The 16730-nt window shown below is 43.7% G+C and overlaps 1 protein-coding gene across 2 annotated transcripts in view; it reads left to right on the top strand.

Annotated features, from left to right (window-relative positions):
* CCDC60 (coiled-coil domain containing 60) overlaps window positions 1-16730 on the top strand; it is a 50631-nt gene that overhangs the window by 15954 nt on the left and 17947 nt on the right. For both annotated transcript variants that reach the window (XM_007434249.3, XM_088143225.1), the window contains exons 2-3: window positions 10159-10239; window positions 10738-10823. In XM_007434249.3, the coding sequence (XP_007434311.1) occupies window positions 10159-10239; window positions 10738-10823 (167 nt within the window). The remainder of the gene's footprint in view (window positions 1-10158; window positions 10240-10737; window positions 10824-16730) is intronic.

The raw sequence follows: 16730 nt of genomic DNA, 5'->3' as shown, positions 1-16730 counted from the left end.
GCCAGGGGGATTTGTCATCTAGCATTTTTCATGTTGTCAAGACTTGCAGCCTGTTTTGTTCCTGAGCTTGACTCCAGCCTGATCTGGACATCAAGGTTCTGAAAGAAGCGTCAGGACTTTCGAATGAAACCAGCTCCTCTGGAATTGAAATGTACTATCTGTTGGCCACTTTGATCATCAGAGACTCTCGGGAAGAGTGAACTCGTGAGTTGAACCAAGTGTCAAGTCTACAGTGTCCAAATCCCAATCCAGAAGAATCTTCAGGAAACCAGGCCTGGTTCAGATAAAAACTCCTTTATCGGATGGTACATGCAGCACTAAGCAAAGCATTGCTAAAACTAAAGCCCGCGTAACTTTCCCTCTATTTTTACCCCCTCTCTCCCCCTTCTTCTTTGGCGCCAGATTTCTTTCTCACCAAGTCGTGGCCTTGAGAATCCCTCACCCTGATAACACCTCTCCTTCCTGGCCTTCGAGATGACACCGGCTCTGTCTTCTTTCATTCCCCCCCCCCTCGTTACAATTGGCAGAATCAAAGCAAGCAAACCCAGCATTTATTATCCCCAATAAATCAGTCCTCTTTTGGCTATTCCTTCGATTGCTGCAGGCTCTGACACCCGGGCTCAACTTAGGAAACTCCTCTGGGCAAACTTGATCAGACTTAAGCAAGCCATGTGCATTTTTCCTGGAGAGGAAGGGAATTTGGCTTTCTACTCCTTTGCATCGGTTAAGAACGGAGTTGACATGTTTGACGTCTGAATAGTAAAGAAAAGAAAGCGTCATTGTATTCAGAATTATTATAGATGTATCTTAGAAGCTTTTTCTAATGGGGAAAAAAGTATTTAAACTGGGGTAAAAAAATAAAAAGAGCAAACTAGTAAGGGATTCCTGTAAATGAATTTTGTGCTGTTGAGAAGCAGGGAAGGATCTGTGCAGCTGCATAGTTCAGTGTTTCTCAACCTTGGCAACTTGAAGACGTGGGGACTTCAACTCCCAGGATTCGCTGGGGAATCCTGGGAGTTGAAGTCCACATGTCTTCAAGTTGCCAAGGTTGAGAAACACTGGCATAGCTAATGGGTACCAGGCCTGGGATGGGAAGGAAAACCATTTGGCTGAAAAGATGTCGAAAGAAGAAATATGCTCCCAGGATCCCTGGAAGCCCTACCAGGGCCTAGCACTCAGGGCCTGAACATCTGTCTGCACAGAGCTACAGTCAGTTCATTCACCATGACAAGTACATGCCCTGCACAGCTGTGCAGTGCCCATGTGCGAAATGATGCCTCAGTGCCCCCAATTCCTCAGCTCTGTTAGGGGCATAACGGTCTTTGCTGTGCTTCCAAGAATCCCTTTCTTTGGCATTTGACCATTGTTCTGGAGCACAGGGTCCCAAAGGGAACGGAGGACCACACAGTGATGTCTTGGCCAAAGGCCAGAGAAAAGCTCACAGATCTCTTGGAACACAAGTTCAAGTCTCTCGGGGGGTGGGAGGAGACCCTTTTGAGAAGAAGCAAAAGAGAAATCTCAAGATCCATGGCATGGCCACCCCGATCTCATCTAGATGGGGCTCCCACATGACAATTCACCGGAGATACAAGCCTTGGATTGTAGGCTAAGCCCAAGTTGAACCAACTATGTTAACTCAGCACGTGGATGGCTTACAGCCATCTCCAGCGGCCTCTTAGAACTTAGCAGAGATCGACAAGTAGAGGAGGCTACATTCCTGAAGAAGTAATTAGTTGATGAGTGGATGCTGCTCAGGCATATTGACAAAGCATTATATTGAGCATATATCTTTATCATAGCCTATCCTAGGCTCTCCACCAGTCCTTATAAGGGCAGCTCATGGCATGAGGTAGAACCCATGGAGTTCTACCATAAGGTGGTTGTGGACATGATTTGAATGATGGACAATTTGCGTGACTCTCGTGATGATATGCCTTCCCGTCTAGCATGGGGATGCCCCTGGCATCACTATCAGCACTGTCTCCACCCGGCTTCCAACGTACCGTGCATCCAGGCACACACATTGGTTAGCCTTTACTGTTACCGTCAAGATTTCTGGAAGGCTTTCCTATATTTTCCACCAGCGTTGATCCTGGTCCCAAAGGCAACTTTGTGAATGCTTCTGGTGAATGCTTTGCCAAATAATAACCTCGCAGTTACTTTATTCTTTAGAAAACACCGCTTTCCTCTTGGTGAGGAAAAGAAGCAGAAGTAGAGTTGGACTGCATGCAACGTCTGTATTGGCATTTTATTTCCCTCTCTCTCTCTGTCTCTCTCTTTTAAATGCATGGCTATACAAGGGGAAAAAATCCAGTGCTTTTCAGATACTATGGCTGGAATGGTGAATAAGACCAAGGGCGAATAAAATTACTCAGGAATTCTTCTCAGCCTAAACTTAAGTAAGACTTTAATTGGATTTATGTCGGAAACAGCTCGTGCATTTTAAAGGCGGCAATCCAATTATTGCACAGCAGTTCTGTGAATGTTTATTCACAGTATTCCAGAAGTAGGCAGGCCGTGGATCGAGAGGCAGCGGCTGTGCGTGTTCTTAGAAGACGGGAGAAAAGATCTGGGTGGAGGGAGGACATGGTGCATTGAACAGAGAAGGTTGATCCTGGCGTGCGCACAGCACAGAGGGTTCCCTCATTATCGGCACCACTGCTAAGCATCTCACCTGATAACTGGTTTTAACAGTATGCATTTGAGACTATTTTTAGAATGCCATTAAGTGTGGAGTCCTCCCATGGTAGCTGATACTATAGAAAAAATAATACCACCCAGGAAATTTCTGGGGATTGCAAGGAATGTAAAGAGGCCTTTGAGACTGCTCTGGTTATGAGGTTCCTCTGTCAGCTGAACCAGGAAAATCAAACCCCAGGTGCAGACCAGGAGAGCAAGCATTTGAGCTTGGAAAGCAGAATCTGGACTGCGGCTTTGCAGTGGAAGATAAATGTTGGCCGATTTGCAGTACGGCCCCTGAGAGAAAAGAGGAAAGAACACGCACGCGCGTGAAGGTAGCCAAATGCTCTGCCAAAGACACTGGGTACCTGTTTTCTTCATTGGAAGAACTGTGTTTTAACAGGGAATTGGGAAACGTTATGAGAAAAACTGAAGTAGGAAGCAGATGTGTATCTGCTGTGTTTGGTCTTGGTCTGCTTAGCCATATGTATGTATTCCCTTTGGGAATAAATAACGTTATGCAAAGTGCAGAAGGAGTAAGAAATAGCAATCCAAAGAAATTAAGGCATGCGATAAAAAAAGAAAAGAAATATAGCTAAATCTAACTTAAGGCGGCTCCATTTCCGATTGCAGTGATACCTTTCTGTCCTTGCAAACCATCTTTGTTGTATGGCATCCATAAACCACTTCACGCATTGCCTTTTGTTCTTTAAACCTCATCTCTCTGTTTTTGAGGATTTCGTCAACTTGTCCAACCTGCAACTTTCTTGTCTTCTCCTCCTTCTTGACCAATTCCTTCTTCCTTCAACTATTTGCAGTTCGATCCTCATTCATTCTCTCTGAATGACCCAACCATCTCAACGTACTTCTTCTCTATTGGTCACCCATTTTGGTATTCAAAATGTTTCTCCTGACACACCCAACTTTCATGTCCGTATTGCAAAGAAGCATGCACTTATCTATGGCCGTCTTGCTTCCTTCAATCAGCATTCATTTTCACCGCAGATCACATACTACCTACTAACTTTCTACAGCAGTTGCCCATCCTAAAATCTCTCTATTTTTCCACCTTTAGTAAACCTTCTACCAAGGTACAGAAATTCATTTATTTACTTGCTATCGTTTTTACCATTCATATAGAACTTGACATTGTTCACATCATTCCCCCCCCATCAAACACCACTAAATTGGTCCTTGATACATTAATTTTCAGGTCCATATTCCTTGCTGCATTATGCACTTTATCAAACATTTGTTGCAGATCATTTCACTTCTGAGCCAACAACCTGGCATCGTCTGCGTACAAAAATATATCTGTATTCCCAGCCAATACGTATCTGATATCATCACAAGAGTTCTTTATGCATTTATCCATTAAACAATCCATTAAACATCTTACATTTTTGTCTTACTTCCTGATCAATACTGAACTTTCTGTAAGCATTTACTCTTACATTTAACCGTATTTCCATTGTCTGTTGCTCTTACCAGATTCAGCAACCAACCTTCAAGTCATATTGGCACAGAACCTTCCATTAATTTAAAGCTATTCAGCTTATCGTAGACTTTGTTTAAATCTACAAACGTACCATAAACTTTCTCATATTCCTAAACTTCTTAATGATCTGCTGAAGTGGAATAATCTGTTCTGAAAATCCCGTGCCCCACATAAAGGTGCACTTCCAAATTCTGCTCAGTGTTACCTCTTTTTGATCAGGATTCAGACACTTAACAGACCCTCTCCCCTGTTTACATTCATTCTTGCCACTTTTCTCTTATTACAGTTTAATAGAGCCAACTGCATTCTTGCCATCCAGAATCCTTGGGACAGACTGATCCAAAGCATTTCTTCAACGGGAATTCCTCCCCCAGCACCACGTTTCAAACAAAAGCCTAGTTTGAGCCCAAAGGCTTTGTTAGGTTGGTACAAGGAGGATTTTTCAAGCTCATCTAATTCATTTCATGTTTTGCTTCCACTGATTTGCTAGTTTAATTAAGCTTTTGTATTTCTTAGAGGCATGAGGATTTAGTAAAAATAAAACTGAACGCCAGGACGGAAAAAAAAAAGAAAAGACAGACATTAGCAATTAACATTAATAATGCATACTTGAAGAGTCTCTTGAGAAAACGTACAGTGTTAAGTTTAAAATCTCTCACTATAACAGGCAAAATATAATACCTTTCATTCCTTTTCAATTAACAAACCGTACGTGGAATAAGGTTTCCGGCATCGTACTGAATCTCCAGTGAGTTTCCATCTTAATGTAAAACTCAGTGAAGTGAATGGTGAAGAGCACTGTGACACTGCTGAAGTGTAGAAGAGATTTTAAACGGGGTGAACATCTACAGAATCTGCCCGGAAGACCCACGCAGGCCGTGTTTATTTACTAAAATTCTGCGCTAGCCAACTTTCCAAGGTTCAAGGCGGTGAACAGAAAAAAAATAAGCTGAATACGTAAGGCAGTTTCTGACCTCGGAAGTGCTGAAACGATAAGGATTACGACAAACTGAACAATCAGAATTTGGCACAGTGCTTTACAAACCCAAGCCTTCCAGCCAAATACCGAAGTTTTTCCGGTTCAAACAGAGCCAGGCTGATAGTTCCATGAAGGTTGGCCAAGGAACACATCTGTGGAGCATCTACAGTGGAGATCTGAACGTATCGGTTTCCCCACTATTGAGCTAAAGCTCTGTTCCCCACCCCACCCCCTTGTCTCTGCAGAAAACAATGCTGTCATAAAATCAACCATCTGCATTGCTCATCCTATCCTCCCTCAGTTGCAACTCCCTGCCAAATGTCTACGTTCCCAGGTGCTCCTGTCCTTATGGTCTCCCTGATTGTCCCCTCTGCTCCCAAGGTTTTCTGCCATGCCCCGGGGGAAGGAAATCCATCAACTAGGGCACTCCAGCATGAACCAGGTATATCCCAAATTAGTGCTCATCTGTACAATTTGGGAGCCGCCTCTGGTTGGCTGGTTCGTCTCTCCTCCATCCCCCACCCCCCAAATTTGGTCACCTCACAAGTTTAAAATAACGTGAAATGAAGAAACATATGGGAAGGTTGCACCAACGATAAATGCGTGTCTACGAAATTGTTTAAATTAACTGAGCAGCATGAAACTGATTGTAATTGGACAGGATAAACAGAGACACATGCAGAGACAGCAGGAGCTGCAAGAGGAGACAGACAGACCTTGCCACATTCGCTGCTGGAGAGCTGTAGAAGTGGGCGGAGGAGCAGCTGAGCAACTAGGTCTCTTACTTCGTGGCAAGGGGGAGGGAGGGGAGGAGGAAACGGATTGAAACTGACCAGTGTGGAGAAACTGGTCGATGATGAAGAAACCCCCCTGTCTGATTTTCCTCCTTAACTTTCAGGACATGGGAGTGAGAAAGGCAGGAAGGAGCCTTCCCCCAGAGATGTTTGGGATTGTGCAATTATGAATTTGCGCAAATGAAATTCTCCCCTTCACCAAATCCCATGGTAGAAGGGCACCTTCCTCTGCTCTACCCAGTTGGAAGCCTGGGAGTATTATTATTATTATTATGGTTGTTCGCATAGCCAACCAGGTGTTTAGACTGGGTTTGGCATTTTTGCCCACCTATCGAGTCCTTCCCAAGGACCTGGGACAGCCAGATGTGTGTGTTTGTTGATGTTAAAGGTATCATCACAGGATAGAAGCTGTTCCATGTCAAGCTGTCTTTTGCATTGGACTGGTGGGGATTTTGTCAGTGCCGAAGGTCTTCAAGTGGTGCTCCAGATGTTTTGGGATTGCACCCAAGGTGCCTATGCCTATGGGACCTATCTTTGCTTTCTTTTGCCACAGTCATTCTAATTCTATTTGCAGGTCTTTATATTTTGTGATTTTCTCCAGTTCTTTCTCTTCTATTCTGCTGGTATTGTAATGTCCACTATCCAGACTGTTTTGTTGTTGTTGTTGTTGTTGTTGTTGTTATTATTATTATTATTATTGAAAAAAGGGAGCGTGGCAGGAATGAAAGGACTCCAGAAACCTTGGGCTAATTGAGAGGGAGGACTATGCTGGGAGGGGGCTGGCAGTGACCAAGGTGAGCTGGGGACACAATGTGGTCCACATGGTGCAAAGTGGAAGGCTGGGAGGGTCATCCAAAGGAGGCTGCCCCCCCTCCCCATAAGGAGGGCCATCTCCCTGTTAACATTGAGGAGGAAAGTGGAAACAGTCTTCTTGTCAATTTTGGGATCTTAATTGAGAAGGGAGGGAAGTTGTTGGTGTTTTGCTCATTGCTCATACTTTAATCCTACGGTTTTTATTATTGTGTAGGTGGTTTTGTAGTTATCTTTGTCAACCGCCTGAGTCCTGTGACTGGGGCGGCCAGAAAATCCATGTGAAATAAATAAGCTATGGGCAGATGTACAAGTGAACATCCAGGACAGATCAAATAGCAAGGAACTGTCTGCTGAGATGTTCCAGAAGATAAGGAATCCCTGTAACAAGCATAATGTTCAATATTCTTTTAATATTTAACCATTTAACCAGATTTAATATTAATAAAAAGTGTCTTCAAGTTTGACAATTATTCTGGTGCTTTTGCTATCATTAGTTGGGATGTAGGAAGCCAGGAACAAATCAACTTTCCAGTGAGCAAGTGGCTAGAATTCTGCCTTCATTTCCCCCCTTCTGTCTCCATAAATAAGGAAGCCAGATTTTGAGAAATGTAGGATTTTCTTCCTCTTCAGCCTGTCACACCTACTTCTTTGGGAGTACTGTCATTACTGACATAAAGCACATTTAAGAGTCATCTTAAAATTGTCCTTCGTTATCCAGATTTCCAGATTCCCCAGGGTCAAATTAATTTGAAAAAAGTTTCAGGTAATTAAAAAAAACCAGTAAGTATAGATGGATCTGATTTGCCTTCATAAATTCACTTTGACCCATTCTTGTACTTGTTCAAGATTTTCTTCAAAAACTTTTGCACTAAAATATATTGAAGGGTTTTCTTTAAGAAAAGGCTTGCTCTAAAATGCATGTATTTAGACACCACGCTCCATAAACATTTTGCTTAATATGCTGATTTTCCAAATGGTTTTCCAGTATAATGTACTGTGCATTATTTTCAGGAATCCACAGATTTTTAAAAATATTTTATTTGCTAATTTTTCAGTAATACCAGTTACTTTTTAATCGGCAAACCGCTTTGCAACTTTTGAAGAAGCATGAATTTTGGAAGTGAACTGCATTTTGCTTTGCGTGCTAATTTAATTTGACACGTTTGCATTATGATTCAAGCAAAAATTATTTTTTTCTCTGACACTGTTCAGCTTACCTATTGTCAGTCTTTGCCGACCCTTTACTTGGATGATCCAACCCAAATCTTCCTCCATGGTTTTTTCCTCCCTTGTTGAAGGCAGTGTGCAAAGGACTGCTTCTCCTGCCTTGCTAGTGGTTGGGGGTAAGGAGAAAGGACACAGAGAAAAAGAGCATAAAAGCCAATCCATCTGAGTCTTGCCTATAAAAACAATCTGGGAAGACAAGTTGCAGTCTGCCAAAGTCAAAAGTGCTTCGGGAAGAGAGATTGCTTTTATTTATAGGCTGTCAATTTCATCTTCATAAAGCTGGCTGTTGGACGGTGTTGTCTTGTTTAGCCCATCAAGTGTCTAACCCAGTGTTTCTCAACCTCAGCCACTTGAAGATGTGTGGACTTCAACTCCCAGAATTCCCCAGCCAGCAGCATGCTGGCTTTGGAACTCTGGGAGTTGAAGTCCACACATCTTCAGGTGGCCAAGTTTGAAAAACACCGATCTAGTGCTTCTTCTTTCAGAGCTGGTTTGCGCGTTAGGTCTGCAGCATTCATGAAAGAGAGCTCTGCAGCTCTTGTTCAGTTTTTATTTATATAAATTACTTTTTTTATGAGAGAAACAATGGTAAAAGGAAGGTTCTTTTTAAAAAAGAGCTGGAAGATGGGAAGAGTCATCTGATATTGTCAATAAGAAGGGCCATGAGTGCAGGAACTGAAATATTTGATGCCCCTCTTTTTTTCCCTGTTAAAAGTTCTCAGAGCTGCCCATCATCAAAGAGTAAACATTGCAGGACTAGATCAAAGATTAAAGCAAGCCCTGAAAACAGTCACTTAGCCCAGATAGGACAAGTGGGAAGGCTTGTCAATAACACAGCAAAATCAGTACACACAGGAAAACTGCACGTTGGTTGGTTGGTGGATGAAAAGTCTGCATCTCGTGAGTAACAATAATACATGTGCCCTTACCGGTAGTGCCCCATAGAGATACCAAATCTCTCTCCCTAATCTCTGGAGAGGTTAGGGAAGATATTATCCAAACCACATAATCGAAACCAGTGTTTCTCAACCTTGGCAGCTTTCAGATGTGTGGACTTCAACTCCCAGAATTCCCCAGCCAGCAAGGGGATACTGAGGACATGCTATCTAGCTTTTGCCATGGTCAGATCATTTGTAGTTGAGATTGATTGCCACCCAGGACCTTCGTAGGGCAGAAAGACCTAACCCTATTGGTCCAGACATCTAATGAATGCAGAGGGTTTCTGGAGGATACCTGGGGAATTTCCCAGTGATACGGCAGGTGGATCTGTTGATCGCATTGATGACCTCTGGTATCAAGAGGCAAGTGTAGGTTGTGAATTGGGGGTGAAGCCAGGAGACATTTCTTGCTGATGACATCTGTCCTCTGAAGCAATCTCCCTAAAAGCTCTCTCTTCCATAAGTTAGTGGAAATGGAGTTTTTCTAGAGGACATCTGAGGATTGATGGGGATGTCGCTGTTTGTATTTTGCTGATTATTGCTGGGGGGGGAGGGATTGTATTTTGGCTTTTACTGTACACACCTTCATTAGTTTTGTATTATTTGGTTTTTATTGAGTTGTTAACCATCAGGAATCCTTGGAAATGACAGCAGTATGTGAATTTCAGAAAATAAATGCATTCTCTAGGTACGTTGTCTGAATATTTGTATGGTCAGTATGACTTCAGGAAGCAGCTATATTTGATGAAAAGGTCAGAAACAGAGGTAGCAGTGAAAACACAAGTATAATCACTTTCATTTTTCTCTGATTTGCTGTGTTCTTGGGGTTCTCCAAGCTCAGTGAATCCCAAGAACCCAACCATTCAACTCTGAGCCACATATATTCTCCTGCTTTCTTCCTGAAATATTATGGAAAATCCATGGCCAAAGAGTTCTCTCTGCCATGCTCCATATCCAAGACTATAATTAGCAGCCACTCCCTAAAAGATTTGCCTTTCCTAGACTGCTGCTGCTGCTAGAGGATCTGATGCCTTAGAATATTCATAAATATCCCATTATCGCGGCTAAGAGATGCCAAGCGCTTCCTTGCTGCCACACAGATTCCCTTCTCACATTGCAATTTGGATACGTGTAGATGATCAGCACAAGTCTTGGATACTTTGTCCATGAACACCACAGATTCTTTACACCAAGACAGTGTGCCAGCCAACATGTTGCCTCCCATTTCAGGAACTCTACAAAGAGGAGGTCACTCTGGAAGAATTAGCTGAACCGGTGGAAACAGAGCCTTCCAAGAAGCTGAAACCAAAGGTAAATGTATCCGATCCGTGAAATGTTGGATTAGCAGGTCCCAAAACTATGAGGCGGTTTTGGCTGGGGATGGGGATGTCCACAGGGTGGGGTCAAAAAAGTTGGCCAAAATGACCGAAACATTGCTATGGAAACTCCATCTCACACCCACACACACACCTGTGGACACCCCTGTCTGGAGACCGCTAGATATTGTCTGGAATTTCATTTGCTGAAGGCAGACTTGGGTTTCATTGGTATACAATGAGGATTTCATTTCCTCCAGGAGACACCATCATACCACCCCAAGCATGTTCACTTCTCAAATTCCTTTTTTTTTTTTTTTAGCTCCCAGAATTTATGGGCAGGGGGGCATGTTGGGTATAGCTGCTTCTTCAGGTTATTTTCGGGCACCCACTTGGCCTGTTACTGAAGTAGAGGGAAATTAAGTCATGGTTATTCTGAGCTACAGTTTCCTTTAATGTCTGCTGGCATTTGTTTATTTATTTATTTGTTTAGCTCCAGGAACAGGAGAAGAAACTTCTGCCTTTTAGACATCTAGAGAAGGACTTGAGGACCCTCCACAGAGACCTTGTGCACATGAGGTAGGAAAATGCCGCACGGTGATGCGCGGAAACTAACCTTGAACTATGAACAGAAGAACTGCCTGCCACCTCTCTGCATTCATTACTTTTTCTGAGAGCATCACCAAAAGGAAGGGAAATGCTTATCGTGACACCAGGCAGGGCTTGACTGCGTCCCATGGTCTGAAGAAGTCTAGAAAGCTATGGGGGTGGTCTTGAAGCAAATATTCAGAAGCCGTTACCGAAACAAAAAGGACAGACTTTAGGTCCTGGGAAGGGAGATATATTAAGAAAAGGCTGCGGTTGGTTCCTCCCCAACTCACTGGGGCAGTGTTTCTCAAGCTTAACAACTTTAAGATGGGTGGACTTCAACTGCCAGAATTCCCCAGCCAACATGCGGCTAGTTCCTCCCCAACTCATTAGGACAGTGTTTCTCAACCTTGGCAACTCTAAGATGGTTGGACCTCAACTTCCTCAAGCATGGCTGGCTGGGGAATTCTGGGAGTTGAGGTCTACCCATCTTAGAGTTGCTAAGGTTGAGAAACACTGTTCTAGGTGATTGACAGCTTGAAAGTTGTGGCCTGTTCAGGTGCTAGTCTGTTCACCTCTTTTATAAAATAGGAGCTTCATCCACCTTTCGGTACACTTAGCCAATGAAGCCACAGTCATCCTGGAAAACATCCGGAAATGACGGAGAGCAACGTCATTGCTTTGCCTTCTCAACATCGTGGGTGTCTGATTCGGCCACCTCAGCGAGGGCACAAGAACCACATTGTGATATCACCCTGAAAGAAATTCCAGAGTTGCCCACTGCTCCAAAAGGGCGGGGAACCTCTGCTTTAAACCACCCCACCGGGAACTGAACCCAGGCATTTGAATGAACCTAGGTTGGGGCAACCATGCCCACTTGACTGGCATCCATCTAGGTTTCCTATGCTAGTTGCGCTGTTAAAATAGGGAAACGAAGTCAAATGCTTTCAGTCAGCGGCCCTTGAAAGTGCATCAGAGGTATTTGAGACAGATGGAAATCTTCACTCAAGTGGTCCTCGGATGAGATGGCTCCTTTGGTCTTCGTTCACTCATTAATTAGAATGCCAGATGCTACTTTTTTCAGCTCAAACCAGATCATATCAGTCCAAATGCCACACTTGCCTACTGTTGGTTCACTAACAGCCTGCTGCAAAAATAAACCCTGGCAAATGCTCGCTGCCAGCCACAGCAGGGCACATGTTCCAAAAGGAGTGTTCCCACATGTCGACTGTAATTATCCATCGGGGTACAGTGGGAGGAAATTTGAAATCCAGTACGTTTCCAATCATGTTTTTCTTGGCTTATCCAGTAACATTTTCATTGGTTTTTCTTTTCTTTGTCTTTTTTTCCTTTGACATAATTACGTGCCTTTATTCTCGGAATAATGATAACTCGTAGTGGCATTAATATCCTGTTCAGAGTTTTGTAGAGGTACCCAGTGATTTTCTTTAAAAAATGATACAACATACTCATTCTATACAATCAATTAATTAATGAAATACTGAACTTCAAATTTCGTTACAATTGCAAGCTCCCTGTTTATTTACTGACATTTTATTCTTTTATCCACTGCTTTTTTTTTCCTTTCCTTCTTCTCTAGTTATTTCTTTGGTTTGTTTTTTTTTCCCAAAAGTTTAATAAATAAATCAAAGCAAGCATTCCCTTCCCGTAACACGATGTCCTCCAAGGCATTTCTTCCCAGGCTGATCAAAGGAAGCAGCACAGAGAAGACAGACATGGTTTAATTTTATGGCGACTCAGAACTTTGCTGGGCCTAGATGTTTCTTTTAAGCGAGCCGGTTCACTTCTGAGCATAGACGTTTTCCGTCAGCAGCTACTGCATCGTAGGCTGAGTAACAGGCATTTAGTGAAGACGCTTCCAGCAAAGCATTAATGCCCTGAGTCAGTCACGATGCAGACATGGCCGATTCTCTCTTGCGCCTCTCTATTGATCACCCACACTTGCAGGTTTCAAAAGGCTCTCCCATCCTGGGCCACTTGAATCGGCGCAAATGCGAGGCCCACCTCATCTGCCTGCTGTTTTCACTCTTCTGGGAAGTGGATGATAGAAAAGAATCTGTTCTTCTGCGTTCCCTAAGCTTCTTTGTCTGCCCTGTGAACGCCTTACCCATTTCCTTTGCCCACTTGCCCTCTTTCCCCCTACCCTGTCGGTCCAACTGTTGGTGGAGGGTTTCTCCACAGAGGGAGTGTGATTGGGGGTGCAGAGAAGAAAGGACACAACTGATGCTGCTGTTTGGGTATTACCTGCTGCTGCTAGGTTTCTGCTGGAACTCATGGTTAGTAATGCCAGTTGCTTGGAAACAAGAATCCCGTTGTCTGTTTTTTCCCCCTTTTGCTGTTTGACACCCGATGCTCTAATTGGGACGCCGTTTGCAGTTGGACAACCTGGAGATCTGCAAAATTCTCTTCGAGGAGCGGGGGGAACTGTCTTTCCCTCGGAATGCTAGATCGCGTTCCTGGGATGCCCGGCATAGGGTGGGATGAAGCATCTGTGCCATCAGTCACAAAAGGAACTGCTATTTTTGGCTGCTTGCTTGTGTTGCTTTTTATCCCAGGGCTGAGCGTGCTGTAATTTCATTCTTAGGAACCGGTTGGAATGTTGCATCTTGGTGAAGAAGGTGGGGGTGTCTGCAGGAGAGTCAAAAAAGTCAGCATGGCAGCCAGAACCAGGGGCAGGACTTTGATCACACAGTTGTGGACACCATCTTGACTGTTTTTTACCTCCTCCCTGCAGACCTGCCTGCCCCTGAGTGAGTGAGTGAGTGAGTGAGTGAGTGAGTGAGTGAGTTAGTTAGTTAGTTAGTTAGTTAGTTAGTTAGTTAGATATCACATTTATATAGCTGCCCATCTCACACAAAGCGGCTCCTCTATCCTGTCTCCTCTAGTATCTGCCCGGCTGATTCAATCTCGCAGGGCTGGCACACTCCAGGTTCCTTTGACTGAACAATGCCATCTATCAGGACCCCGGAAGCGCACCTTCTCTGTAGTCGTGCCCGCTCTCTGGAATGAGGTTCCCCCCGAGATCCAGTTATCCTCCACTCTGCTGTTGCTTAGAAGAGCGGTGAAGACCTGGCTCTTCCCCCAGGCCTTTGGCGAGGAAGAATGAGACCTCTTGCTTCATTCCATCCAGTCTGTCATTCTTGCCATCTTTTACCTTTCATGTGTTATTGGTTTCATTGTAATTTCTTTGTTTTGATTTTTGCGAGACACCCAGAGTCATTGGAAGTCGGCGGCATACCAGTTTAATAATCGATAAATAAATCCTTTCTCAGGTCCCCCCATCTTTCCTGAAATCATCAGAGAGAGAGAGACCTCAGAAATGGTCAACCAACTGGAGTGAGGGAGATGGATAAACTGAACCAGTTGTAAACTTGGAGTTTCTCATGAGCAAAACTAATGGCTCCCTCCCTTGAGCCAATATCAACATCTGGTAACAACATGAACACATCTGGATGTTTTCTTGGCAGCAACATGGAAGTGTTTGGTTATCACCTTCTTTTGGGACTTTTCTGACTTCCCTGCTTGGTGGACCGACTGGGATTTCCAGATAGCTGAACACTAACCAGGTTTGGCTCTGCTTACCTGAGATCAGCCAAAGTGAAGCCTTGCCACCTGTTATTTTATTGTCTAAGAAAGTATTGGTCCCCTTATATCCCAAAAGATCAAATTTTCCATGGGGCAAGTGGACGCATCTTGGGGGGCTGAAATGATTATGAATAGGACCTACACTGAATCACAAAGCTATCAGCAAGACCCACACAGGACCTCCCCAGACAGTCTGATCCCCTGGATCATTTGGTATTAAGGGAAGTCCTAAACTGGTTTCACGTTGTGACTTCCCTGCTTGGTGGACCAGCACCAGTATCTCGAATTGCAGTCCTTAAACAATCCTTGTTTTAAGTTCTCCTGTAACCATCTCAAAGCGCCTTTTGCACCAGCAGCAGTTTCTGGACCATCTTCTAGGCTAGCCCCTTAAAAGAAGACCTTTCGAGTAAGGGAGGGAAGCTTGTGGTCATTCAATTCTCATTTATCTTGCTGCAAAAAAATTGTGTCTACTCGTGGCAATCCTAAGTGAGTGTTGCTGGCAGCACTTAACTTCTTTCTTGCCTACTTCCAGGAGAGAAAAAAGCCGGTTACTTTTATTATGAAACTATTACTACTTCCCAAAATGATGATGATGATGATGTAAATTATGCTAGAAAAGCTCTTAGTGCTCCAGTAGGCTTTGGCAAACCCAGACTGAAAAGTGCTTTGCCTCCTTGAAGACTTGGACCAGTGTTTCTCAACCTTGGCAACTTTAAGATGTGTTGACTTCAACTCCCAGAATTCCCCAGCCAGCCATGCTGGCTGGGGAATTCTGGGAATTGAAGTCCACACATCTTAAAGTGCCAAGGTTGAGAAACACTGGCTTGGACTTTGTTTCTTTAAAGTTAAGAGGAACCTAGAACCAGTCCCTCATTCCATAGATCAGCAACAACTCAGTTTGCGCGCAATGCTTCATTAGAGTCCAGCCGAGGCTTCCCGTTAAGGAGAAATACATTTATTGCATTTTATTTTATTTCTGCTTTAAATATATTTGACTTTGGGTATCAGGACCTCGGTCCTATTGGAAGCCAATGTTTGCCTCCATCCTTTATCATACAGTGTCAGAATGAACAAACAGGTATAATTAAATGCACGTCACAGCCTTGCGGAACCCCAAAAGTGCATTTATAGTCAACTTCTATACTTTCTTTGTTGGTAGGTCATTTTTATTTTGCTACAGCACAAGGCTGACCTTTATCTATGTTAATTTAATCTTATAAAGCAGCTGGGGAATTCTGCTGAAAATTATTAGCTCTCAAAAAGCTCTTTGTTTTCCCACTGACAAAGATATTCGTTTACAAGGAAGACAGTGCCCTTGTCTGGAAGGTGGCAGAAAATCTGTGTTGCAACTTACAGTCAGTTGGAGCTCAATTATCCTAATAGATGTATTCCAAAGTTCATTTTAAATACATTTGCATTTTAATGAGTGTAATTTTATTAAGTTGCTACAGCAGTCCAACATTTTGAAGCTGTAAGGGAGAAGAATGTGCTTTGGCCCTGTGGGAAGATTTATGAGATTTCTAGTTTCTGCCTCCTCTCTGAAATCTGAAATGCAAGGCTTGGTCTGAATCCGAACTACTCTCCTTTTCACCTTACCAAGCAGATTTCCACTCTCTCGTTAATTGATGCTTGGATTTTTACCAAAATAGCTAGGCATAAATTTGTGGCTCTGTTTGGGGTGTGGTAAGTGGGGAGTTGACTTAGATTTTGCAAAGGTATGAAGCAGCCGGGTTCTCATCCTTCTCTTTTCACAGCCCCATCCAAGGCGACTGCTTGTGTTTTCAGCACTTCCTGACTGTGTGACCATATGATGGTTCACAATCGTTGTCCTTCCCTTCTTTTCTTCTTCCAACAACAGCCCCCCCCCCCTTTCAGCTGCTGAGGACTGTGAGAGCATGGAGGCAACAGGACTGCATGACTTGAAGAGCTAGGCTGGCATGTTCACCGGGTTTTTAATTTGGGAGGAGAGGATAAACAAGTGAATGATCACGCTGCGTAATAATATTTTGGAGTCGTTCCAGGCATCAACGGAGGTGGGGGAATAAGAGGTTAAAGTTGCCTTTCCTTAACCATACTTCTGACTAGTCATGAGAAGAGTTCAGAGGAGGAAGGAAGAGATGATCCAGGAACTTGAGGACATGCTCTCTGAGGACAGGCTGACGGAGCTTGGGGTATTGAGTCTGGAGCAAAGAAGACGTGGGAGAGATATTCTGTCAGTATTCAGCCTCCTAAAAGGGGGCCATAGGGAAGATGGTCAGGAACTCTAGTCCATAGCCATAACCAAACTAGGAC

This window comes from Python bivittatus, unplaced genomic scaffold, assembly GCF_059951505.1.
Source record: "Python bivittatus isolate LINGU-HERP-01145 unplaced genomic scaffold, Pbiv_v1 ctg000280_np1212, whole genome shotgun sequence".
Classification (NCBI taxonomy): domain Eukaryota; kingdom Metazoa; phylum Chordata; class Lepidosauria; order Squamata; family Pythonidae; genus Python; species Python bivittatus.
Note: the sequence above shows the minus strand (reverse complement) of the source record. Positions and strands in the feature narration are given on the sequence as shown.